Here is a 27,842-nt window from a genome sequence, read left to right as displayed (position 1 = left end):
GTGGCTGCGCGTGAGAGTGGCTGCTCGTGAGAAGTGAGAGTGGCTGCACGTGAGAAGTGAGGGTGGCTGCGCATGAGAAGTGAGAGTGGCTGTGCACCATAGGAGAGAGTTCAAAGGTACAATTAACAACTGAATTAATGGCGTCTATGCTACAGGCGTCAAGCACTACTTTTGAGGAATGAACTGAACTGGAATTGACCGGCCTGCTTGGTACTTGAGGGGAACTGGGTGTATTACATGCAGGGTGTGGCTACTCATCTGTGATAAAATATTCCACCACATCTACTTACGTACCTACGAAGGAGCCCCGTTTCTCTGAAAATGTTTTACGCAGTTTAAAAATGAAGCCCAGTATTACTTAAGTTAAGGTTCTCTTGATACCTTTGTGCCTCATTCTGTGTAGGCTAAGACCTAGAGCACCCCTTTGAAATTTTCTTGCAGGAACTCACAGAGGCTATAGGAGAAAGAAAATCCAGAAGCTATCCTACTGCAAACTGATGTCCACGAGGGAAGCAACGAGGTCACAGTGAAGATGTTTTTGATGCCATGGATGAGAGGTTAGTAATCTTGTAATCAGCTTAGTTAGCCAGAGCAGGACCTTTTGCATTTCCGGCCTAATAACATCTGAAGGCTGCTCAAAAATCTTTTTACAAAATATTTATTTTGAAAATCACTGTACAAATGCTTTGTATGTATACGGTTTCCAAGACTGGCTATAAAAAGGTAAACAAAAAAAAATGACAGTAAGCAAACTTTCAATGAAAAAAAAATCTGTACATTGCACAAAAAGGAACTTTCTTTTTTTTAAGATTCTACTTTGACAACAAATTTCACATACTACTGGTTACAAAAGGTAATCGTTAAAAAATATTCACAAACGTAATATGAATTACTGGTTTTGCATTTCACCAGTTACATTCAAAGACGGAAATACTTACAGGCGACGAATTTCTTCTCATTCTTTTTTACATAGATATATTGAAACATTGTAAAAAATAAAGCTTCGAAAAACTGGTAACATCTGTAAAACCCTTGCGTGCGAAATAAAGCAGAACTCTTCATAATCTTTTGTTTAAATTAAAAAAAAAATAAGAAAGTGGCCTTTTCCGAATTCTACTACAATTTATGTACAAAGCAAGTTGAATGTGTGTTTCGTCAAAACAAAAATTTCACAGCTTTACAAGTCATTGACTACCTTAACCTTTGCTTCAGGAAGAAAACGTACCCAAGGTTTGCAATGTGAAATTAAGAAACAAGTGGGCAACCACTTTAAAAAGCTATAAAAACATTCCATTGGTTCACTTGTCTTATTCCTGGTCACTAAAAATACATAAAAAGCACTGAAAACAAATAATTATTCTGTACATATTCCATGACTGACCCTCCCCCAATGCCTTGCTTGAATACACCTATACAATTCTGTGTATACAGTATCCAAACATAACTGGACATAAAAATACTGCATCGCCGAGTAAACATGATTAAAACATAGAATGACGTCAACGGCAGTTCATAAGTCAGCCATTAACTTCTAGAAATTCTTCTGCTTTACATCCCAAACTGTACATCGTTTCCAACCACAGAGCAGCGGGTAACACACATATATATGTACAAAACGCATTTCCAGTTACAGCCAAGGGTGCCAGGCGGGGTCCATGCGACATAAATTGTCCAAGCTATTGGCTGCAGCCACTAAGGTGTTGACCTTGCTCTCCCCTCCTTCAAACTGCGCTAGGTTATGGAGACGCGTCATGATGGCCGTCACAGCCTTCTGGACCAATGACACGAGCTGCTGACTGTCCATGTTCTCTGGCTGTCCCGCAGCAGACAGTGGCGAGGAAGTGTCCTCTTGTGTTTTCTTGTGCCAAGCAATGATTTCATCCCTTAGCACCGTCTTCAGGATGCCATCAACCTGCGAGAAGAAAACAGAGCAATTAGGTCCAAACTGGGAGAGTCGAGACTGAGGAGGAATTCACCTCAGTAGGTTGCATACTAATGAGTTTGTCCAGTCCTGGCATTGCGTTCCTTGAGGAACAGGCGAGGGACTAAATGTAGCCACTATGGCATCAGAGTTAGCATATTATTGTAAATAAAAATAAGGGATTTAAAATCCGAGTTCATCAGAAACACTGGTATATAAATTATAAAAATAAAGTTATTCTTACTTTTTAGGTAAATGTGTTTTATTCAAATAATAATTGACTCAGGATCAATACTAAAAGGTTTGACTTATCACACAAGTTACTTACCTTCGGTAACGATATATCTGTAAGAAACAGTAGTTAGTATTAGATTCCATACCTTAGAATATACCCAGGCCTCAGACTGGATCCGGAAAATTTTGCGTAGCAGTACCCCTGCGTGTGGGTAGGCGTCGTCTGCGTCCGTCGTCGTCGGGATGACGTCGTCGGAGTACGTAGACGCCGCCCTCGCGCGCTGACGTCAGTTCTTATACACAGCTTTTCCACGCCAGAAACGCAGAGGCATGATCAAAACCAACACTGGTGCCATAAAAACTAGGGCCCCGAAAGGGGATGACCTTAACCCTAGATATCGGTTCGCAGAACGGGGAGGATGGGTGGGGCGGTAAGGAATCTAATACTAACTACTGTTTCTTACAGATATATCGTTACCGAAGGTAAGTAACTTGTGCATCTGTAAGAAACAGGTTAGTATTAGATTCCTTACCTTAGAATAGATACCCCAGCAATACCAACCCCGGTGGTGGGTCTGCTAACCAATGATCACACCAGAAATTCCTGGAGAACGGAACGGCCGAAAAAGCCATCTCTCCGGACTTGGCTGTCCAGGCAGTAGTGTCTTGCGAACGTGTGCAGCGAGGCCCACATAGCTGCCTGACAGATGTCCTACAAGGGGACTCCCCGACCCAGGGCAGTAGTAGCCGCCGTGGCCCGAGTGGAATGGGCACGTAGCCCCACAGGAGGCTCCTATTTAGCCAGAGAGTAACAAGCCTTGATGCACAGGACGACCCATCGAGAAATGGTCCGTTTGTGCACCGCCCGTCCCTTCTTAGCGCCCAAGTAACCAACAAAGAGTTGGTCATCCACCAGGAACAGGCGTGTGCGATCCAGATAATATGAGAGCGCACGTTTTGGGTCCAGACGGTGGAGCCTCTCTTCCTCTTTCCAGGGATGCGGAGGCGGAAAGAAGGGGGGCAAGGTGATGGACTGCCGATGTGGAAGGCTGTGACTACCTTGGGCAGGAAAGAGGGTCGCGTCCGCAACACAACTTTGTCCGGATGGACAGAAAGGAAGGGAGGTTGAGAAAAAAGAGCCTGGAGCTCACTCACTCTCCTGGCAGAGGAGATGGCAACCAGGAATGCAGCCTTATGAGTAAGGAGACAAGGAGGACAGTTATGAAGTGGCTCGAAGGGAGCGTACATCAGATAAGTCAGAACAAGGTTCGAGTCCCACTGAGGCATCACGAAAGGAATAGGAGGAAACATATGAGTGATGCCCTTCAAAAACCTATTTACAACCGGGGACTTGAACAAAGAGGGCTGATCAGGGAGCCTTAAGAAGGCGGAAATGGCAGAGAGGTAGCCCTTAGAGTGCCCAGAGCAGAGCCCTGCTGGGCAAGAGAAAGAAGAAAGAGGAGAACCTCTGAAAGAGGGGCAGAAAGGGGATCCACAGCCTTTGCTGTGCACCATGCCACAAATTTGTTCCACCTGCAGGCGTATACCGATTTCGTGGAGGGACGCCTGGCTGCCAGAATCACATTACAGACTTCAGGAGGCAAGTCAAATGGCCTCATCTGCCGCCGCTCAATCTCCACGCATGTAAGTGGAGACTGGACAGGTTCGGGTGGAGGACCGTCCCCTGCTGCTGTGACCGAAGGTCCTCCTGAAGAGGCAGACGAATCGGGGATCGACTGACATGCTGAGTAGCTCGGGATACCAGTATCTTCGTGCCCAGTCCAGAGACACAAGGATGACTTGGGCCCGGTCGCGCCTGATCTTCTTCAGCACTCTGGGCAGAAGTGGTATAGGCGGAAAGGCGAACAACAGATCGCAACTCCACTCGCGAAGAAAAGCATCTCCGAGCAAGTGCCGCCTTGGAAATTCCAACGCTCAGAACTGAAGACTTAGCGCGTTCTCTTCTGTGGCGAATAGATCTAACCAAGGCTCTCCCCACTGCTGAAAGAGGCCTTGCGCCACGTCCGAGTTCAGACGCCATTCGTGATCCATCATGCACAGACGGCTGAGTTTGTCCGCCCTGGCGTTTAGGGAAGCTGCCAGGTGTTGAACCACCAGGGTCACGCCCTGATGTTCCAGCCACTGCCAGAGGTGCAGAGCCTCCTGGCAAAGGATCCACGACCCCACCCCGCCCTGTTTGTTGCAGTACCACATGGCGGTGGTGTTGTCCGTGAACACCTTCACTACACTCCCCGGGACAGAGGGGAGAAATGCCTTCAGTGCAAGCCGGATCGCCCGCAGCTCCAGAAGGCTGATGTGGAGCCGGGACTCCGCCGGAGACCAGAGGCATCTGAAAGCCGCCTTTCCCATGTGGCCCCCCAGCCCTGGAGGGACGCGTCCGTCACAACAACGTGCTCCGGTTGGGGGTAGGGAGAGGGATCTGCCGCTGACCCTATCGCGGTCCGTGAGCCACCACTGCAACTGTCTTGCAGTGCCCTCCGAGATCAAGACATGGTCGGACAAGTTGCCCTGATGCTGGGCCCAATGAAACTTCAGGTCCCATTGCAGAGCTCGCATCCGCCACCTGGCGTGATGCACCAGAAGGATGCAGGAGGCCATCAGCCCCAGAAGCCGCAGCGTCAACCTGACCGAGACTCGGGATAAAGGCTGAAAGATCGTAATCAGAGCCTGAATATCCTGAACCCGCTGTTCGGGAGGATAAACCCGAAACTGCGCTGAGTCTAGAACCGCTGCAATGAAGAGGAGCTTCTGAGAGGGTCACAGGTGCGACTTCGGCACATTGATGGAGAACCCCAGCAGGTGCAGGAGGTCGGCCGTAGTCTGGAGGTGGGTAACGACTGTCTGGGCGAGCCCGCCTTCAACAACCAGTCGTCGAGGTAGGGGAAGACTGAAACCCCTAACCTGCGCAGATGAGCTGTGACCACCGCCATCACTTTCGTGAACACCCGTGGGGCGCTGGTAAGGCCGAAGGGGAGCACGGTAAACTGAAAGTGCTCGTGGCCTACCGTGAACCGCAGGTAACGCCAGTGGGCCGGCAGAACGGGGAGGTGGAAATAGGCGTCCTGCAAGTCCAACGCTACCATCCAGTCTCCTGGGTCTAGGGCAGCTAAGACCTGAGCCAAAGTCAGCATCTTGAAATTCTCCTTCCGGAGGAAGCCGTTGACGTTCCGGAGGTCCAAGATAGGGCGTAGTCCCCCTTTGCCCTTCTTGGGAACCAGAAAGTAGTGGGAGTAACAACCACACCCTACTTCTGGCCCAGGAACGCGCTCGATGGCCCCCTTGGCCAAGAGGGATGTAACTTCCTCTTGCAGAAGTTGCAAGTGATCCCCCCCCCCCCGACACGTGGTGGTACTGCGGTGGCATGGCTGGGGGGTCGCCTTCAAGGGGAGGGAGTAGCCCCTTCGGACGATTTGCAGCACCCACCTGTCCGATGTGATGGAGCGCCAGTGGAGGAGGTGATGGCGAACCCTGCCCCCCACTGGCGTCAAATGGGACTGAAAGCTCGGACTAGGAAGGCTTTGAGGCGGATGCTGCGGGGGTGGATGTGGACTGGCCGCGCCGTTGTCCCCTGCTACCGCCGCGACGGTAACTGTAGGAGAGTAGGGTCTGCAATCCTATGATCACCCAGATTTTTGCTTTTTGCTGCACTGGTTTACGACTTTCCCTGGCTGTGGGCCTGCTAATCAGACCCACAGCCTAGCTGTTCTCTCTATCCAAATTGTACTCAGGTACCGAATTGGCACTGGGCCCTCTCCAAGTCCCTGTACCCAGGGCTGAGGTGTACCCAGAAGTCTCCCAGGGGCTGAAGCATGTATTATGCCACCCCTGGGCTGACTAACTAAACTGACACAACTGGCTGCACGACAGCTGGGGCAAGGTGGTGTACTCACCCTTTGCTTTAGATATAGTATACCTATATCTAACCCTAAAATGGACACACAGATCTCCTATCAGTCACTCCTATGGCAGGCCTTAACAATCCTGAAGGCAGAGTGCCTGGAATCGTGTGAGGTGGTGCTCTGGCATGAGCTGAGCCTGTCTGCGGCTTTCGGGATCCATCCCTTAGCCGTTTCCATGATATCGCATACCATATACTCTTAAGTGCATTATAATCCTTGCGGTTATATGCCAACTCTGGTATCGCTTTATCAAAACATGTCGAGTAAGGTGTCATACGAATTGGAATACTAACCCCTCGCCAATTCTGGCGACGGGGTTAGCATTCCACCCTTCTAGAGGGACACGACATGTATGTAACCCCTAACCCCGGTTAAAGTCAAACAGAGCCTCAGCTCCACAAAATGGATGCTGCCACCGAGACACAAGTCTGCCCTCCTGCTGCTGGGAGTCCTCCCAGAGCAGGAGATAAGGACAAAGGGTTTCCTGCCAGGGGCGGTGCCAGCACCGTCCCAGACAGGGTTTTGTGTATTGTAGGTAGGCAGGGCTTTAGAGGAAGGTGACTGCACGTGGCACCCCGGTGCTCACTGTGCATAGGCTGGCTGGAACCAGTTCCAGGGTCACTCCAGACCCTGTGCTGGGGAAAAGCCCGCCAAGGAAGTGGGTGTAACCACCCCCCTCCTAGTCCCACCCATAGGGCAGGACTTAGTCGCGTGCCAGCCCCTTTTTACAGGATAAAGGTAGGAACTGGCCCCCTTCCAAATCAGATCATCTTTGAATCCTGAAACTACTTTCCACGAAAGGAACTCAAGACTTCTTCCTAAGATTTCTCCCTTGTGACTAAGGAGTAGTCACCCTGCATCCGCAGGCACCATCTTAAGAACACTGCGGTCTGCTGCAAGTCTCTCCTCCGGATCAAGACTGCCCAGCTCGACGAGAACCGGCTTCCCTGGCACCTCTGACCTCTACCTGCATCATCAGTCACGCTGAGATTCGTGGGTGTGACGAGACCTCGAGGGACCGGCCATCTTCAAGACTGCACGACTTCTTTCCAGCAAGCCCGCCGAGTAATTTCCTGGTGAGTGCTTTGGGGTCCGAGAAGCCCCGACCCTGAGCAGTTCCAGCACCGAAGTGCAGCCTCCCAGCATCTCCACGATCTGCGTGGGGCCCTTCTGCTTTTTGCTGCTCACCGCGTTGTTTGGCTACTAGCCCGCTGGCTTGTGGCCTTCTGAACGACGCCCGACGACATTTCTGCTGCTGGTCTGGTTGCTCCAGGCTGGCCCTTGCTCCCTTCCAAAAGAGGAGCACCCCGGACCCTCCTGGTCCACTCAAGACGCCATTTTGAGTCCACCGCGTGGGCTTGAATTAGCCAAGGCTTGTTGCCCAATCCTGGGTAACTTCGACGCCGACAGCTTCATCCATCGTGGGACAGCTCGCCTCTCCATCCTGGTCGCCGACAACGCCTCCTGGTCCATGAGATCTGCAGAGCCAGCGTCGCCCACTCACCTAGTCGAGGTGACTTCGCCCGGTGCCATCCTGGTGCCCACTTAATCACTGGCTAGTGATTCAAGAACTTGGTCCCCTCTGCTTTCAGGTTTCTTCTTCCACGATCCAGGCTTGGATCCAACGAACTTTCCTTCACTGGTCGCCTGCCAGCAACTTCCTTCTTCCAGGCTCCTGGTCCGGCAACGAGATCCCCGACGTCTTTTCAGACCTATGCAGCTGCAGCCCCTGGGCTAGGTAACTTCGGCACTTCGGTGTCCCAGCATAGCCTCACTATCCTAGGGTCAGGATCCACTGTCGTTTTCTTCCTACCAGGTCGGGTTCGCCCGTGAACACTAACTTTGCCTTTACTAGCTTCCATAGACTTTGTCCCGCATCCCGCGTGAGAGTACACACTCTGCACCCGAGTCCCCTAGGTCTCCTAGAAGTAATCTAACGATTCTATAGTCAAGTCCTAGCGATTCCAAAGCCTATTAGTACTGTACTTACCTGCTAGTAATTTCGCATTCCACTTTTAGAATATATGGTTTTTCGTGCCCCTCGGGCATTTGTGTATAACGTGCTAACTTAAGTATTTTCGTAAGAGTTTTGTTGTGTGCCTAGCACCCTGTCCTCATAAAGAGTACAGGGTTGTTGTGATTCTAATAAATACACTGTTTATTTTCATAACACTTGTGTGGTGTCCTTTCACTGGGTGTTCAAGGGGTAATGTGATGGTAAAACAGCTGGCTTAACACGCCCTCTAGAGTCTTAGCCTTAGACTGCTCGTATCCATGCTACTAGGATAGCTGGTCTATAAGGTTGACTTACAACCAATCATCAATAAGGGTTGTTTGGACTGATATATAGTGATCACTAGAATAGTGAACACTGCACATCAGGCCAACTTCTCACATTGGTGAGCAGCGGTTGGGATTTGAGCTTGCTGTTGTTTTACCACACATGCCCTAAGAATATCTTGTGAAAGATCACATAAGTACTAAAGGTACATATAACTTAGCTTAGAATACTCTGAGTTCTACTGAACCAGCTGTTGTAGCTCCTAGGGCCTAGCACACCCTAAACTACAACTCTAGCAAGGGATCAGTAGGCAAACATATAGTGTAGGTAAGTGCACCACTTACACCTCACTAGAAAAGCATGTCTACCCAGGGAGATTCTACTGAGACTCCCCATGTCAGTGTTGACCCTCCACAGGTCACTTCAAGATATGCAGCTCTCAGTTTCCAGGAGATGAGACAGATCTGTGTCTCCAGAAAACTGAAGCAGGGGTCTAACCCCACCATTCCCTTTCTGATAGGTCTCTTAGAGACATATGATGCCAGAAAGCTTTCTCAGTTACATGAGAACATGCCAGCCTTAGAGGGAACCTCTGGGGATCCAGATCTCCCCAACATTGCTACTGCAGTTGAGGAGGAGGATCAAGAGGAACTCTCTGGGGATGAGGTAGACAAAGGTCTTGAGGTAGTCAGAAGGCTAACCAGGGCCAACTTAGACTTACTTGGGCTAGGATCTGGGGGACCCCCAGTACTAACCCGAAGTGGGCCTAACCTTGGAGTTAGGAGAGATAGATCTCTTTCTAGGGACTCCAATAGATCTCTGCACTCTAATGCCTCTTCTCAGGGGAGAAGGAATCCTCCACAGAGGAGATTTACTTCCCCTCAGAGAAAAGAGCATGAAGCTAGAATGAGACAAGCTGAACTGAGGATTGAAAGGGAAGAACTTGCCCTGGCCAAAGAGAAGCTTGCCTTTGCTAGAGAGCAGCAGATGAGTGGGCTAGCTCCCACTGGTGGCAGCAATCTCCCAAGAGATAGAGAGAAGGGTTTAGACACTAAACACCTGACTAAAATAGTGCCCCCCTTTAAGCAAGGGGATGATATCCAGAAATGGATGGCTGCTCTGGAGAGGGCCTGCACTGTGCAGTGCATTCCCCAGAGTCAGTGGGCAGCTATACTGTGGCTCTCCTTTGATGGTAAAGGTAGAGATAAGCTCCTCACTACAAGAGTAGAGGATGCTAACAATTACCAGGTCCTGAAGAATACACTGGTTGATGGGTTTGGTTTAACCACTGAGCAGTACAGGTTGCTGTTCAGAGACACCCAGAAAACTCAGTCTCAGGACTGGTCTGACTTTGTGGATTGTGCCACTAAGGCTTTGGAGGGCTGGTTGCTGGGTAGCAAGGTTACAGATTACACAGGATTGTATAATCTAATGATGAGAGAACAAATTTTAAACAATTGTCAGAACCAGTTGCTGCACCAGCACCTTGTTGATTCAGATCTGACCTCTCCCCAAGAATTGGGAAAGAAGGCAGACAAATGGGTCAGGACAAGGATCAAGCAGAACCAGAACCAGAACCAGGGTGGTCAGAAGAAAGCAGACCAGAAGGGTAATGTTAAGAATGAGCAAAATGACCAGAAGTCTTCACCAGGTCCCCAACAAACCAAAGAGGGTGGGGGTCAGGCTTCCCAGAAGAAGAAGACTCAAGAAGGCCAGTCAAAAAGGTGGTGCCAGTACTGTAAAAGTAAATCTCACTGGTTTAGTGAGTGCACCAAAAGAGGAGGACAAACTCCTGCCACTACAGCCCCTAAGGCAACTGCACCCCCTAGTACAGTCAGTAGTGGTAGTGTACCTCCCAAGGCATTAGTTGGGTTAACCTTGGGTACTGAGGGGTCTGACAACCTAGTTGGCACACTCACTCAGGCTGTCCTTGTCTGTACAGGGGATGTGGATATGTCCCCTGAAATAAGTCCCAATACTTTGGGCAAATACAGGCAGACACCTTTGATTAATGGCAAAATGGCTCAGGCCTATAGGGACACTTGTGCCAGTGTCACCATGGTGACACCTAACTTTGTGGACCCTGGACAGATCATGCCAGGTACTGATTTCCTGGTGACCAATGCCAGCAATGTCACTACTAGTCATAGTGTGGCAATTGTGGCTTTCTCCTGGGGTGGAGTAAAGGGACAAAAGAAAGTTGTAGTCAGTTCAGACCTCCCAGTTGATTGTTTGTTGGGCAATGATTTGGAGTCATCACAGTGGTCAGAAGTGGAGCAGAGGACTCACATGGAAATGTTAGGCTTGCCAGCACATGTGCTTGCTGTGACTAGGTCACAGGCCAGAAAATGCCCCACTGAACAGGTGCTGGATCCTGAAATGATGGACCAGACACCTTCCAAGAAGAAGAGCAGTAAGGGTAAGGCTTTGCCTTCCCCCTTACCCCAGGTTGAGGATCAAGTCTCTGAGGAGGCTGATCTGAGAGAACTGAGGGAAACTGAGCCTAAAGAGCTTGAACTTGATCAAGTTGAGTTTCTGGGCTCAGGGGGACCCTCCAGAGCAGACCTGGGGAAGGAACAGTTGAGCTGCCCTTCCCTTGAACCCCTCAGACAGCAGGCTGCTGCTGAGGCTGCAGGGAATGCCACAGGTGCCCACAGGGTATACTGGGAAGATGGACTCCTGTACTCTGAGTCAAGAGACCCCAAGCCTGGTGCAACCAGGAGGCTGGTCATCCCCTTGTCTCTGAGAGGTTTCCTTCTCACCTTGGCCCATGAGATTCCCCTTGCAGGTCACTTAGGTCAGACAAAGACTTGGGACAGGCTTGTCTCACACTTTCACTGGCCCCATATGAATGAGAATACCAAGGAGTTTTGTCGCTCCTGTGTCACTTGCCAAGCCAGTGGTAAGTCAGGTGGCACAACAAAGGCCCCCCTCATACCACTACCTGTGGTGGGGGTCCCCTTTGAAAGAGTGGGGATTGACATTGTTGGTCCAATGGAACCCCAGACAGCATCAGGGCACAAGTTTATACTGGTGGTGGTGGACCATGCCACCAGGTATCCTGAAGCTATTCCCCTGAGGACCACCACAGCCCCTGTGGTGGCAAGAGCCCTAGTTGGAGTGTTCTCCAGAGTGGGTTTTCCAAAGGAGGTCGTTTCTGACAGAGGTACAAACTTCATGTCAGGATATCTGACTGCCATGTGGAAAGAGTGTGGTGTGAACTACAAGTTCACCACACCCTATCATCCACAATGCAATGGGCTTGTTGAGAGATTCAACAGGACCCTCAAAGGGATGATTCATGGACTACCTGAACCTCTTAGGAGAAGATGGGATGTCCTGATCCCCTGCCTCTTGTTTGCTTACAGAGAGGTCCCACAGAAGGGGGTTGGCTACAGCCCTTTTGAGCTTCTGTATGGACATCCTGTAAGAGGACCCCTGTGTTTGGTGAAGGAAGGATGGGAGAGACCTCTCAAAAAGCCTGCAACCAACATAGTGGACTATGTACTTGGTCTCCGCTCCAGGATGGCTGAGTATATGGAAAAGGCATCTAAAAACCTTGAGGCCAGCCAAGAACTTCAAAAAGCTTGGCATGACCAAAAGGCTGTTCTGACTGTGTACCAGCCAGGACAGAAGGTGTGGGTGCTGGAGCCAGTGGCCCCAGCAGCTCTGAAAGACAAATGGTCTGGGCCCCACACCATCATTGAGCAAAAGGGAGAGGTTACCTACTTGGTGGACCTTGGAACTCCCAGGAGCCCTCTCAGAGTGCTCCATGTTAACAGGCTCAAGGCATATGTTGACAGGAAGGACATGAGCTTGCTCATGGCCACAGATGAGGGACAGGAGGAAGAGAGTGACCCTCTCCCAGACCTGCTCACTCAGAATCCTGATGATGGGTCAGTTGATGGTGTTGTCTTTTGTGGCAGCCTCACTGAACATCAGCAACAGGATTGCAGGCAAGTTCTGCAATCCTACAGACATATGTTCTCTCTGACACCCAGCCAAACTGATTGGTGTACCCATGATGTTGACACTGGAGACAGTCTGCCTGTCAAGAGTAAAATCTACAGACAGCCTGATCATGTTAGAGACTGCATCAAAACTGAAGTGCAGAAAATGTTGGAGCTGGGAGTCATTGAACCCTCAGATAGCCCTTGGGCTAGTCCAGTAGTGCTAGTGCCAAAGCCTCACACCCAGGGTGGTAAGAGAGAGATGAGGTTTTGCGTAGACTACAGAGGCCTCAATGCAGTCACTAAGACTGATGCCCACCCAATACCAAGAGCAGATGAACTTATAGATAAATTGGCTTCTGCCAACTTCTTAAGTACATTTGATTTGACAGCTGGGTATTGGCAAATCAGGTTAGCTGAGGAGGCCAAACCCAAGACAGCATTTTCTACCCCTGGAGGGCATTATCAATTTGTGGTAATGCCCTTTGGACTGAAAAATGCCCCTGCCACCTTCCAAAGGTTGGTGAATCAAGTCCTCACTGGGCTGGATGACTTCTGTGCAGCTTATCTTGACGATATTGCTGTCTTTAGCTCCACCTGGGAGGATCACCTGGTCCACCTGAGGAAAGTGTTAGAGGCCCTGCAAAAGGCAGGCCTCACTATCAAGGCCACAAAGTGCCAGATAGGGCAGACACAGGTTGTGTACCTGGGCCACCTTGTGGGTGGAGGCCAGGTTCAGCCACTGGAGAGTAAGATACAGGCCATCAAGGACTGGACTCCTCCAATCACCCAGACTCAGGTTCGAGCTTTCTTGGGCCTGACTGGGTACTATAGGAAGTTTGTCAGAAATTATGGGTCCATAGTGACCCCTCTTAATGACCTGACAAGCAAAAAGATGCCAAAGAAAGTTCAGTGGACAGCAAGCTGTCAGAAAGCATTCGATGACCTAAAGCAGGCCATGTGCACAGCACCTATCCTAAAGAGTCCAGATTACTCCAAGCCATTCATTGTCCAAACAGATGCTTCTGAGTTGGGTGTGGGGGCTGTTCTGTCTCAACTGAATTTTGATGGTAATGATCAGCCTATTGCTTTCATTAGTAGGAGGTTGACACCCAGAGAGAAAAATTGGTCAGCTATTGAGAGGGAGGCCTTTGCTGTGGTCTGGGCCCTGAAGAAGCTGAGGGCCTACTTGTTTGGCACTCACTTCACCATTCAGACAGACCATAAGCCCCTCTTGTGGCTAAATCAGATGAAGGGTGAAAACCCCAAACTGCTTAGGTGGTCCATTTCCCTACAGGGGATGGATTTTACAGTGGAGCATAGACCTGGTACTGATCACAGCAATGCTGATGGGCTCTCCAGGTATTTCCACTTAGAGCAAGAAGACTCACCTGGTCAAGGTTAGTTTATTGTCCCAAAGTTTGGGGGGGGGGGGGTCATGTAGGAGAGTAGGGTCTGCAATCCTATGATCACCCAGATTTTTGCTTTTTGCTGCACTGGTTTATGACTTTCCCTGGCTGTGGGCCTGCTAATCAGACACACAGCCTAGCTGTTCTCTCTATCCAAATTGTACTCAGGTACCGAATTGGCACTGGGCCCTCTCCAAGTCCCTGTACCCAGGGCTGAGGTGTACCCAGAAGTCTCCCAGGGGCTGAAGCATGTATTATGCCACCCCTGGGCTGACTAACTAAACTGACACAACTGGCTGCACGACAGCTGGGGCAAGGTGGTGTACTCACCCTTTGCTTTAGATATAGTATACCTATATCTAACCCTAAAATGGACACACAGATCTCCTATCAGTCACTCCTATGGCAGGCCTTAACAATCCTGAAGGCAGAGTGCCTGGAATCGTGTGAGGTGGTGCTCTGGCATGAGCTGAGCCTGTCTGCGGCTTTCGGGATCCATCCCTTAGCCGTTTCCATGATATCGCATACCATATACTCTTAAGTGCATTATAATCCTCGCGGTTATATGCCAACTCTGGTATCGCTTTATCAAAACATGTCGAGTAAGGTGTCATACGAATTGGAATACTAACCCCTCGCCAATTCTGGCGACGGGGTTAGCATTCCACCCTTCTAGAGGGACACGACATGTATGTAACCCCTAACCCCGGTTAAAGTCAAACAGAGCCTCAGCTCCACAAAATGGATGCTGCCACCGAGACACAAGTCTGCCCTCCTGCTGCTGGGAGTCCTCCCAGAGCAGGAGATAAGGACAAAGGGTTTCCTGCCAGGGGCGGTGCCAGCACCGTCCCAGACAGGGTTTTGTGTATTGTAGGTAGGCAGGGCTTTAGAGGAAGGTGACTGCACGTGGCACCCCGGTGCTCACTGTGCATAGGCTGGCTGGAACCAGTTCCAGGGTCACTCCAGACCCTGTGCTGGGGAAAAGCCCGCCAAGGAAGTGGGTGTAACCACCCCCCTCCTAGTCCCACCCATAGGGCAGGACTTAGTCGCGTGCCAGCCCCTTTTTACAGGATAAAGGTAGGAACTGGCCCCCTTCCAAATCAGATCATCTTTGAATCCTGAAACTACTTTCCAAGAAAGGAACTCAAGACTTCTTCCTAAGATTTCTCCCTTGTGACTAAGGAGTAGTCACCCTGCATCCGCAGGCACCATCTTAAGAACACTGCGGTCTGCTGCAAGTCTCTCCTCCGGATCAAGACTGCCCAGCTCGACGAGAACCGGCTTCCCTGGCACCTCTGACCTCTACCTGCATCATCAGTCACGCTGAGATTCGTGGGTGTGACGAGACCTCGAGGGACCGGCCATCTTCAAGACTGCACGACTTCTTTCCAGCAAGCCCGCCGAGTAATTTCCTGGTGAGTGCTTTGGGGTCCGAGAAGCCCCGACTCTGAGCAGTTCCAGCACCGAAGTGCAGCCTCCCAGCATCTCCACGATCTGCGTGGGGCCCTTCTGCTTTTTGCTGCTCACCGCGTTGTTTGGCTACTAGCCCGCTGGCTTGTGGCCTTCTGAACGACGCCCGACGACATTTCTGCTGCTGGTCTGGTTGCTCCAGGCTGGCCCTTGCTCCCTTCCAAAAGAGGAGCACCCCGGACCCTCCTGGTCCACTCAAGACGCCATTTTGAGTCCACCGCGTGGGCTTGAATTAGCCAAGGCTTGTTGCCCAATCCTGGGTAACTTCGACGCCGACAGCTTCATCCATCGTGGGACAGCTCGCCTCTCCATCCTGGTCGCCGACAACGCCTCCTGGTCCATGAGATCTGCAGAGCCAGCGTCGCCCACTCACCTAGTCGAGGTGACTTTGCCCGGTGCCATCCTGGTGCCCACTTAATCACTGGCTAGTGATTCAAGAACTTGGTCCCCTCTGCTTTCAGGTTTCTTCTTCCACGATCCAGGCTTGGATCCAACGAACTTTCCTTCACTGGTCGCCTGCCAGCAACTTCCTTCTTCCAGGCTCCTGGTCCGGCAACGAGATCCCCGACGTCTTTTCAGACCTATGCAGCTGCAGCCCCTGGGCTAGGTAACTTCGGCACTTCGGTGTCCCAGCATAGCCTCACTATCCTAGGGTCAGGATCCACTGTCGTTTTCTTCCTACCAGGTCGGGTTCGCCCGTGAACACTAACTTTGCCTTTACTAGCTTCCATAGACTTTGTCCCGCATCCCGCGTGAGAGTGCACACTCTGCACCAGAGTCCCCTAGGTCTCCTAGAAGTAATCTAACGATTCTATAGTCAAGTCCTAGCGATTCCAAAGCCTATTAGTACTGTACTTACCTGCTAGTAATTTCGCATTCCACTTTTAGAATATATGGTTTTTCGTGCCCCTCGGGCATTTGTGTATAACGTGCTAACTTAAGTATTTTCGTAAGAGTTTTGTTGTGTGCCTAGCACCCTGTCCTCATAAAGAGTACAGGGTTGTTGTGATTCTAATAAATACACTGTTTACTTTCATAACACTTGTGTGGTGTCCTTTCACTGGGTGTTCAAGGGGTAATGTGATGGTAAAACAGCTGGCTTAACACGCCCTCTAGAGTCTTAGCCTTAGACTGCTCGTATCCATGCTACTAGGATAGCTGGTCTATAAGGTTGACTTACAACCAATCATCAATAAGGGTTGTTTGGACTGATATATAGTGATCACTAGAATAGTGAACACTGCACATCAGGCCAACTTCTCACAGTAACCATGTCCAACACCGCGCTGAATGTAAGTCTGCGGCCCGTGGCTGGCAGGACGTGTGGGAGCACCCCTTCGGTGGTCACGAAAGGAGCGCTGGGCAGAAGATTGCTGGCGCGGGGCCGACAGGCCCAAGGACTTGGTCGTAGCCCTGGAGTTCTTAAAGCGTTCCAGCGCATGATCTGCCTTGCCACCGAAGAGGTGGCTGCCATTGAACGGCATGTCCATAAGGGTGTTTTGACAGAGAAAACGTATTGCAATGTCCCTACGTTAGAGAATAATCAAAAGGTGGGGTACCTGCTAAGTAGGTTGCCCACTAAGCAAATTCTTTTACTGGACACATCGAGAAAGTCTCTTGAGCGGCAAACAAAACTCTAATAGAGGTCCTCAACCGCTGGTCTTTGTCACTAATTTCAATCCTGCCAGCAACCAGTTAAAAAACATCATCAACAGAAACTGGCATCTTATTACTGACAGACAGCAAAAGAACTATCCTAAACCGATGTTCTCGTACCGCAGAAATCGCACTATTAGGAATAGCATAGTTCACACCTATAGAGACAATAACATCTGTACCCAACCGAGCGTAAATAAAGCACCACTACCCACGGGCACTTTTGCGTGTTTAGGGTGTACAAACTGTAAGGATATTATTAAGGGCAACACGATCAAAATTAAGAACAACTCTGTAGAGATCAAAAGTTTTATGAACTGCCGCTCCAAAAATATTGTCTATATGATTAGGTGCCCTTGCGACCTAATCTATATTGGTGAAACGTCACGGGAAGTACGCATCCGCATGAATGAGCACAAATCAGCCATCAGGAATAACAAGAAAGGGGCACCCCTTACTGACCATTGGCATACATCGGGGCACAATATCAGTGACTTCAGATGGTGTTGCCTGGAATGTGTGACCACTAGTCATAGAGGAGGTGATATAAATCAGAAAAGGAAAAAACGCGAACAGTACTATATGTCGAGGTTCAATAGTGTTAGATCAGGACTTAACAGCCGCGAAGACTGGGAGCGCATTATTAACTAATTAAACAAAATAAGAGGTTCAGTGCAGTAAGATAGTTAACTTAGATGAGAACATTTGTGTAAACACTCTTGATTAGTATTTGTGATTTTTATAGAATGCTCTCCCGTCAAAAATACTTTTGGTAACAGCTGTTAGGCTGGGAACCATCGGGGGACAGCCACGCTATCTAAAGCTACACATGTATGCTCACAACTGCAGCAATAGTTGCCATACAAGTCCAACATTTAAGTAATGTAATGTATAGAAACTAAGGGCTTAAACAACACCAGTGACTAACATATCGAACCAAACGACACTAATCTAAGTATAACCTATTTTACGTTCCAAAGGAGGTACATAATAAAACTTGGTTCGTCTATCCCCAATGTTCGGTATGCGTAAATCATTCTTACAAACTAGACTGTAAACTGTTGCATTTATTAGCTGAAAAAATCTTGTCGAGACGGAATGCGAACATTAAAGTTTTCTTCTCAAAACAATAAGTAGACCGCGATCACGTGACCAGCCCGTAGCCACTCACACAGCCTTGTGTATCTACCAATAGCAAACTGGTTGCTATTTAAAGATTAACTAACACAATGCCAGCGTTTCCTATTGGGATCATCAGAATCCAGAACGCTGTAGACGGAGGTGCAGGGAGGCCAGCTCTTTTCACTCAGGTAAGCAACACCGAAGGGTCGAACAGCTAAGCGCTTAAAGTGATGCCGTTATATCTAGACAGTTTTCGCGCCAGCATTAAATCTATGCATCTAGAATGACTACTTCAAGTCGGTGTAGCACGCGTTCTGCGTTAGTTGTAAAGTAGCACGCGTTCTGCGTTAGTTGTAAAGTATACTGGACAACACCGCACTGCAATGCGGTGCTGTAAATATCAGCAAGCTGCACGTTTATTAAAATACGGGGCTCGCACCCATCAGCAAACTACGTGTAATAATGCAACAAGCCCCACGTTTATAACAATGTGGAAATCTTAAATAGGGGTTGGGTAAACAGCCATGAAAAAACCGCCCTGTGCAATTAAAAACCCCATTGATGCCGGCATATACTTAAAGTACGGAGGGCAATCTCTAGCGCGCGTTTTTAATCACACTAATACCTCGCTGGAATACTCGCTGGCTGTGTAAAGGGAAGAATAGTATAAAACAGAATAGGAAGCAAATAATACTGTGTTTGCACAATAGACGGCCACAAACTTAAAGAATCTTTTAAAATTCATTAAATTATAGATGGAATTGAAACCACGAGCATCATAAAAACAGCCTACGAAGTACATGTACCAAACGGCTGTAGCGATCACGCAAGAATTGCCATCGGTAAGTTATATGCTTAATAGGTGACAGACTAAGTAGCCACGGAATAGCTGCGGCAAGAGGTGAAACTACTGATTAAAAATAGTAAAAGACCTTGTCTTTCCCAACTTGCAGTGTACACAGATGTAATAGTGTATGAATCTTCTGGTGGCCCCTCCGATACAGCGATAAACAATCAATACTTACAATTGAGGTATTTATGTCGCCAACCGATTCTTTATTTACATCTTGTGCATAAATAACAGTGGATATCCATCTCATCTCTGGTCTTTATCTGTATCTCCATAGTGAAACGTTTTTACCCAATCCCGAATATATGGGACATCACTATCCTCATATGTGGACCTAAACCAGGACACATCTAGGCTTTGTCATCAAAAAAGCCGGTCACTGAATAAATAGCGAATCCAGTCACCAAATCTGAAGGTAAGACATCTTCATAAGAGTGGCCGGTTTATAGATATACCCGCCCAGTAATAAATAAAATAGATCTCTTATTCTGGAGACTCCCAGTAACATTAACAAAAAAATTTTTATACTCTTTAAGCAAATTCAATGGTACAACCATTAGCATAAGAAAATGACTGTTCCCGATAACAATAATGTTTTTCAAGTTGACATCTCTCGTAACTGTTCATGAGAGGACATTAGGATAAATTGCTGAAATAAAATGAAGTGACATATTAGGTGACAGCTGCTTTATTGTTTTCTATGGATGCACACATGTTTGTCATGATATTGTAGTAATATTATGTTTCTTTTCAGAAACTGTCCTGATGAAGGTTTTTTAAACCGAAACGCCGCGTCGACCTGTGTTCCTTTGAACATTTTTAACAAATTTTTGTGTATAATTTTTATGTATTTGTTGTATTTGTTGTGTACAATATACCTGCTTTTTAAAAAATTCAAGACACATGTGTAATAAACTTATGTTTATTTTATATATATCAAACCTTTTTTAGAGTGCTTTTTGTCACATAAATGCTTCTATCCAGCGATATGTCAGTATGTCCATGATTGAAACAAAAGCCTGTTGTTATGAGACCTTACTTATTTTACAACTGAGTTCTAGTGGTTGTGTCCAGTAAAAGAATTTGCTTAGTGGGCAACCTACTTAGCAGGTACCCCACCTTTTGATTATTCTCTAACGTAGGGACATTGCAATACGTTTTCTCTGTCATTTCCCCTGGTCCCAATCTGTACTTAAGGGGTCCCCCTATACTTTCTCTACATAAGGGTGTTTTGGACATCGGACGAAAAGTTGGCAGACCTCAGCCAGGCGTGGCGGCGAACCGCCACAGACGTGGAAATCGCTCTTCCTAGCAAGTCCGTGGTATCCAGTCCACATCTGATAGAGTACTGCGCTGCGTCTCTACCCTCCGCAAGGGCTTGAGCGAGTTTCGCCCGGGCTCCCTCCGGGCACTCAGGCAGCACGGCCGCAACCATATCCCACAGAGAGTTGGTGTAACGGCACACGAGGCACGCGGTGTTGACTGACCGCAACCCCAGACTAAGGGAGGAGAACATCTTCTTTCCGAACTGTTCATGCCTCTTGGATTCCCGATCTGGTGGTGCCGTCAGGAAATGCGGACTGGGAGGTAGAGGCCTGGATAACCAGACTCTCGGGGGTGAGGTGGGTGGACAAGAAACTAGGGTCGCCCCGGGCTGGGCGGAAGCGCCTAGCGACGTTCCTATCTACAGGAGGACCTGTATTGGGCCTGCACCAAGTGCCCAACAGGACGTCTGTGAGAGCCTCATTAACGGCAGTAGAGGCTCTGGGGAGCTTAACTGCGGTTTAAGGACCTCTGTGAGGATGTTGGACCTCACTGTTGTGACGGGGAGCTCAAGAGCCAAGGCCTTGGCTGCCCTCTTCAGCACCACACTATAAGCTGCCCCCTCCTCCGTAGCCACGGTAGGAGGGGAGAGAAAACCAATTTCTGGGGAGGTATCCAGGACACTGGCTTCCCCTAGTTCCTGTGTCCAGTCCTCATATGACTGGCACTCACGGGCCAGGGGGTCCTCAGACCCCCCCCCAGTCACCCTTGTCGTCCATGTCCTGAAATTCAGGGATAAAGGATGGACCCAGATCCTCGAAGAATTGCTCTTAGGCCGGCACCGAATGCGGCGTCGGGGGTGACACCCTAGGGGTCGACACCGGCGGGGTCGTAAGGTCGACCGGCAGTGACCCGGATCCGGAACCGGATCCAGTGGGGCCTTGCGGCATCGGACCGAAGTCACCGACGGCGCCGGGGCCGAAGCACCCGGCCCGCTTGGGCTCCCAGTTGGGTCCGCTGGGCCCGAAGGCGCGGCGGAACCCGACTGAGGAGAGAGCGACCTCGAGGCCATGAGGAAGGCATCGATCTCCTCCGTCGCCGCGTTCTGCCCAGGGACCGGCAGGAATGGAGCAGGCCGCGATGCAAGGAGAATGAAACAGGCAACTCACTGGAGTAAGACCCCAGTACTACAAGGACCATGAGGCCATGTTCATGGCCACGCCCACTGAGGCGGGAGTTACTGATTACAAAGGTGTGCTGGGAAGAAGGACCTGGTTTCATTCACATCAAGTCCTCACCTCTTTGAAGAAGTGCTGCCTAGCACGAAACGCGTCAGGGCTGGACATTATTCACGTGAGGCAGCAAGCTATTCCTTTACCTTTTGTATCACAAATAAAGCGGCAAAACTTAATTTCCCTGCTTGTGGCTCCCTCATTCCAGGCAAGCTTTTTGTTGAGATATATATATATAATCCAAATTGTCATCGTAGTCCTTCAGAGACCACTGGAGTGCCAGCTTGTAGTCCTATGCCTATACTCCTCCCTTTTGGGGGAGTGGGTGTGTCAGTGAATCCGGCCACCCTAGAGCATCTGCATGATGTTAACAAATATGCTGCTTACAGCAATCACAAACTTCCCGAAGGCCTCGATTTTTAATACCTTGGTGGCCTCTAAATCCTGTGGTGGACCGCCCAATCACTGCCGTAGTAGATATGAAAAGTAAAGCTGAGGCCTGGTTTGTCACGCCGACAGAAAGCAACATTTTGAATGCGGTTTCTTTTCAAAATTAAAACAAATATATTTTACGATTGTACAATTGTATGCATGTTCTGTATGTTTCCATTCATTGTCTGTTTGGCAAAGCATGTGTGCCTTGTAATAACACCACCCTCTGTTGTTGAATGTAAGGGAGAATTTGGCATACAGTGAAAATCGTATGCTTCAGGTTCTTAAATTTGTGGCTTAAGTGCAATGTATACTTGTACGCGGAGTTTTATTAAGCGCGAACTTGACCCGAAGGTATCGGGTATCAGAGCGCTTTACACGAGCACCAGTTGCGTTACATAAGGACACATTCATTTTTGTTAGGCACGGGGAGATTATGTGATTTGCCCAGAATCACAGGATGTTCAGCGTCATTACCGACACTCGAACTCGATTCCCCAGATTCGAAGTCGACTACTCTAGCCGTTATGCCAACTCCTCAGCTTTTTGCTGTTCCGTCATCTTGATGTGGTATTTGTTTTTTCTCCATGTGCTTACACAGACTAAGGTGTGTTATGCTGCCCTCGTGGTGTATGCCCTACGACCCACTGCCTTTCCTCAATTGCCACTGGAAAAAACAAGCATTGGAAAAGCCAGTAGGTATCACCTACTATCGCTATTGGCTTGTCAATGTTTTTTTAGACTTGTTGTACAGCAGCACAGCTGTAGTGCAACATGGCTAAAAGTAGGAAAGAAACGCTATGGCGTGGCAGCACTCCACGTCATAGCTCTTTTTCTTTCTTTTTTTTTCTTTATTTCTTTTAACTTTCAGCCATGATACACACCAGCTGTGCTGCTGCACAACATGGCTAAAAACCTTTGACAAGCCAATAGCTCTTGTAGGTGAAAGAGGCGACCTAATGCCTTTGCTAATGCTTGATTTTCATCTGTGACTATTTGTTTGTCGGGAAAGTTGATCCTGAATAGTCACCCCTAAATAACTTATATTTGAACTAGGCTTAGTATCCGGGCATTTTATCTTTCTGTCTTCTATTTTTTTATATGCTTAAATTGCTGTGTTTTTATAATTTTACTTGTTTTACGGTGAAAGACATTTATTGAATGTCATTCAATAAAATCCTGCAACCCAGTCTTGTTTTGCTGTACCTCGATATTGCTTTACTTGAAATCCTAACTCCCTGATCTAGGTTTGTCCTTTGTATTTTATCTTCGGAATGGTAATATTCCTGTGGCAATTAAGCTCTGTTTTTTTTTTAGCAGTGCACATTTCAATACTGTAGGTATTTTGAAAACTGTCTTTTAAAACTATACTGTCCAATCAGGAAATCGGTATTTTAAGTGTACAGGTATATCTCAGAGAAGGAGGGAGTATGCTCCGCAATCCAAAGTGGTGTCTAGTGTTTGATGAGGAGAAGCAGCTGGAGTAGTTCCTCTTATAGGGCATGGATCTCCATCTCTTTGGTGGCAATACCAGGAGACTGGGAACTAAAGGCATTCTTCTTTAGTTTGTTCCTGTCAGGTCAGTACCACCCTTAGTCTGTCTTCTTTGGAGAGCTCAAATTCGATCCAGTCTGCATTTGAATTTCCTCTTTGGGCAGCTTCCACAGGGATTTTCTTACATGGTCTTTTGTGTATGTCTAGGCCCCGTCATCCTTTTGAGCTGCAGAGGTAGGAAGAACTGCGTTACTTACCTGTAACAGCAGTTATCCAGTATTGGTGTCTTTCATAGATTCACATGCCTGAATCATTCCCCGTCATCGAGACGGGAGCCTCCGGTACATAAAAAAGTAATGTCCTATAGACATACATAGAGAAAATAGGCCTAAGGGTCTCCCCTTAGTAGCCTTTCTTTGTCCTTATGCAAAAAGGACCAAACTCTCACAGTCAGCCAATCAGCTCCGACCTCCCTCTAGAACCTTCCTGGGAGGAGCCTCAGTCCCTCAGATTTTCGTACGCACTCAGCTAGTTAGGCGTAATATTGTTAGAGAGGGATGTGAGACTTCCCAGGGGAGGCGGGAGGGTTGCATGTGAATCTATGAAAGACACAAATACTGGATAACTGCTGTTACAGGTAAGTAACGCAGTTCTTATCCAGTATTAGGGGTGTCTTTCATAGATTCACATGCCTGAATCAGAGTAGTTAGCAATTAGACATGCACATTCGTGATGGAAAGGTGTCCTGCAGGCATGTTAGACAATGCACACATTGTCCTATAGCATGTAAAAAGACAGCATAAGCAGAGCATCACAATAGCAGAGAATGTGCATACCTGGATGGCGGGATGAGGGAAGGCTCACCTCACTGAAAGAGATGGCGTAGCACCGCCTGGCCCACTGCTGCATCCTTCTGAAGTTCGATATCCAGGCAGTAGTGTCTGGAGAAAGTGTGCGGTGACTTCCAGGTCACCGCTCTGCATATGTCCAGGATCGGCACTCCAGCGAAAAGTGCTGCTGAGGTGGACATCGCCCTGGTGGAATGTGCAGTGACATGATCAGTCAAAGGCCATCCGGCCTTGGTATGACAGAATGCAATCGCTGAGGAAATCCATCTCGAGATGCTTTGCTTCGTGAGAGGCAGGCCCATTCGTGGATTGCTGTATGCCACGAATAGTTGTGAAGATTTTCTGAAGGCTTTGGTTTTATCCAGATAGAACTTTAGACATCTCTTGAGATCTAAAGAATGGAGTGCTCTCTCGGCTGCGGTGGAAGGGTTCGCAAAGAAAGACCTAAGGACTATTGGTTCATTGAGATGAAAGTCCGAAGGCACTTTCGGTATGAACTTAGGGTTCGGTCTTAACATCACTCTGTCCTGTCTGAATTGCATGTATGGATCCTGAATGGACAGAGCTTGAAGTTCGCTCACTCTCCTGGCCGATGTTAAAGGGAGCAAGAGCGCAGTTTTCCATGAGATGTATTTGATGGATGCCCGATGAATGGGTTCAAAGGGATGCCTCATAAGTTGGTTGAGAACTAGGTTCAGATGCCACGTCGGGGGGACTTTCCGAGGCCTCGGAAAAGATCTATAAAGCCCCTTCAGGAATTGTTTGACCAGTCTACTGGACCACAGGGAAGGTCCCGTGAAAGTTCTGGTGAACCTCGATATAGCTGCTAGGTGGACTTTTATGGATGCATGTGCCAGTCCTGATTGTGCCAAGTGCAGTAGGTATGGCAATAGCTGTTCAGGTGTGACGTACAGTGGTTGCAGGCCCTGGCCCGAACACCAAATGCAGAATCTTTTCCATTTGAGAGAGTAGGTTTTGTTGGTACTGTCTGCTCTCGCTTTTGCCAGTATATCTCTGCAGTCCTGCGGGATATTCAGGCCACTGAACTCTCTGTGCTCAGGAGCCAGGCCGATAACCTGAGCGATTGCAGGTTCGGGTGTTGCACCTGCCCCTTGGACATCGTCAGGAGGTTCGGGTGTTGTCGCAGACGAATCGGTGTCTTGATAGAGAGCCGAAGTAGATCCGAGAACCAGTGTTGTCTCGGCCAGGACGGGGCAATCAGGATTAGGGTACAGGGCTCCGCCTTCATCTTCCTGAGGAGCCTCGGGATCATGGGAAACGGAGGAAAAGCGTACGCAAACACGCTGAACCAACCGATGGAAAAGGCATTCCCCAGTGATCCCTGTTGGGGATGCCAGCTTGCGTAGCTTGGGCATTTGGCGTTCCCCTTGGTGGCAAACAGGTCGATTCCTGGGACTCCCCATTGAGAGAAGATGTGAGTCAGCGCGCTGTCCCTCAGTTCCCACTCGTGGGAGAGTGATCGTTGCCTGCTTAGGGCGTCGGCGATGGTATTGTCCTTGCCTGGCACATAGCCGGCTTTGAGTGTGATTCCATGCAGCACTAGCCAGTTCCAGATCTTCTGCGATTGGCGTGATAGAGAGAGCGAACGCGTTCCTCCCTGTTTGTTGAGATAGTGCATCGTCGTGGTGTTGTCCGTTTTGACGAGCACTGGGGAGTGCCGGATGCGTGGTAGAAAGGCCTGTAGTGCCAGATACACGGCTCTCAGCTCCAAAAGATTTATATGAAGCTGTTTTTCCTGAGTGTCCCATTTGCCGCTGATTCGAAGGTCCTGAAGGACAGCGCCCCATCCCTCCAGGGAAGCGTCCGTGGTGATCACCAGAGGTGTTGCCGGAAGGAGAAATGACAGTCCTACGGTCAGATTTTTGCGACGCCTCCACCAGGTTAGACTCTTGGTCATTTTGGGTGTTATCCAGACAGTGTCCTCGAAAGAGCCAGTACTTTGAGTCCATTGGCTCGCGAGCGCCTCCTGCAACGGGCGCATTCTGAGTCTGCAGTGAGGGACGAGGAGTATACAGGAGGACATCATGCCCAGGAGGGATGTATAGGTCCGGACCTGCAGTTGTGTCCTGTTCGCCACGGCCGTGGCCAGGGACAATATCTTGTCTGTCCTTTCCTTCGAGGGGAAGGCTCTTGCGCACTCTGTGTCCAAGGTTGCTCCGAGGAAGGTCATTTTTGTCGTAGGGATGACACAGGATTTCTTGAGATTGAGAGTTAATCCCAGCCTCTGAAAAAGATTTGTGCAGGTGCTGGAGGATTCGGCTGCGTCTTTCGCCGAGGGTGCTTTCACCAGCCAGTCGTCTAGGTAGGGGAAGACCTGGTGACCCATTTGACGCAGGAAAGCTGCCACCGGTGCAAGGCATTTCGTGAAAATCCACGGCGCGGATTTGAGGCCGAACGGTAGTACCTTGAATTGATAATGTTGCCCTGCAACCTCGAACCTCAGGAATTTTCTGTGACACTTGAGGATGGGGATGTGGTAGTAGGCATCCTGGAGATCCAAGGATGTCATGAAATCTCCTTTTTCTAGAATGCCTAGTATTTCTTGAATCGTCACCATCCTGAACGATTGGCTCCGTAGGAAGACGTTGAGCGCTCGGAGGTCCAGAATGGGCCGCCACTTGTCCTCTTTCTGGCGTACAAGAAAGAAGTGGGAGTAAAAGCCCTTCCCCTTCAGGGGTGCCGGAACGCGCTCGATAGCTCCTTTCTTCAGCATTACAGAAATTTCCTGGAGAAGCAGGCGTAAGTTTTTGTGCGCCCGTCTGCGTGGAGGAGTTCTGGGAGGGATGGTGGTGAATTCGAGGGAATGGCCAAAACGTATAATTTGGAGAACCCACCGGTCCGTGGTTATGAGTTGCCAATTGTTGAGGAAATGGGTCAATTTTCCTCCAAGTTGTAAGGAGGGATAGGGTGTCTGGACTGGCTGGAGCAGCCCGTCACTGGCGGCCGCCAGTGCCCCTCTTCGCATTCTTGCCTCTGAAGTTCGATCGTCCGTAGGACGATTGACGGCCTTGAGGTTGCTTGTGTTGGTATTGACCTTTGTTAGTATAGGAGTACGAGGACCTATTCTGATAGGAACCTCGATACGAGGACTGTCCTCTGGATCTGTTGCCTCGAAAGGACTGGGTCCGGGACTGTAAGGTACCCAGAGCCCTGGCCGTATCCGTGTCCTTCTTTATGGTCTGCAATGCCTCATCGATCTTGTCCCCAAAAAGGTGCTGGCCATCGAAGGGCATGTCTAAGACCTTGGATTGCACCTCCTGGCGGAACGACGTCGCCTTAAGCCATCCTTGACGGTGTAGGACCGCAGCTCCAGCAAGTTGACGAAAGCCAGTCATGGCCGCATCGATAGCAAAGTCTATTATTTCGGCTGCTGAAGTTTGACCCTCCACTAGTAGAGCCTTGACTTCACCTTGGACTGTGTCAGGCAGGTCTGACAAATATGGGGCTATGTCTTCCCAGAGTTGGCGATTATAACGCCCCAACAGGGCAATGGAGTTGGCCACCTTGACGGTCATGGCCGAAGTCGTCGTGAACCGTTTGCCGATTGTGTCCAGCTTCCTGCCTTCTTTGTCCGGAGGAGCGGACAGCGGGGAGGAAGGGTTGCGGGAGTGCTTCTGGGCCACCTGTGTGACCACTGAATCAGGTTTAGGGTGCCCATTTAGGCAAGCCGCTGCAGTCAGTGGGGCTTTGTATTTCTTGTCCAGGCGCGGAACCACCGCAGACACAGAAGCGGGCGTCA

General features: G+C 49.2%; 1 protein-coding gene across 1 annotated transcript in view; it reads right to left on the bottom strand.

The window, feature by feature from the left end:
* Positions 1–642: 642 nt before the first annotated feature.
* TRRAP (transformation/transcription domain associated protein) overlaps positions 643–27,842 on the bottom strand; it is an 885,394-nt gene continuing 858,194 nt past the window's right edge. The window contains exon 71 of the mRNA XM_078664902.1: positions 643–1,912. Within this exon, the coding sequence (XP_078521028.1) occupies positions 1,628–1,912 (285 nt within the window). The 3' untranslated portion in view covers positions 643–1,627. The remainder of the gene's footprint in view (positions 1,913–27,842) is intronic.

The sequence above is a fragment of the Lissotriton helveticus genome, chromosome 10 (assembly GCF_964261635.1).
Source record: "Lissotriton helveticus chromosome 10, aLisHel1.1, whole genome shotgun sequence".
Lineage (NCBI taxonomy): Eukaryota > Metazoa > Chordata > Amphibia > Caudata > Salamandridae > Lissotriton > Lissotriton helveticus.
This window is presented reverse-complemented; position numbering and strand designations above follow the sequence as displayed.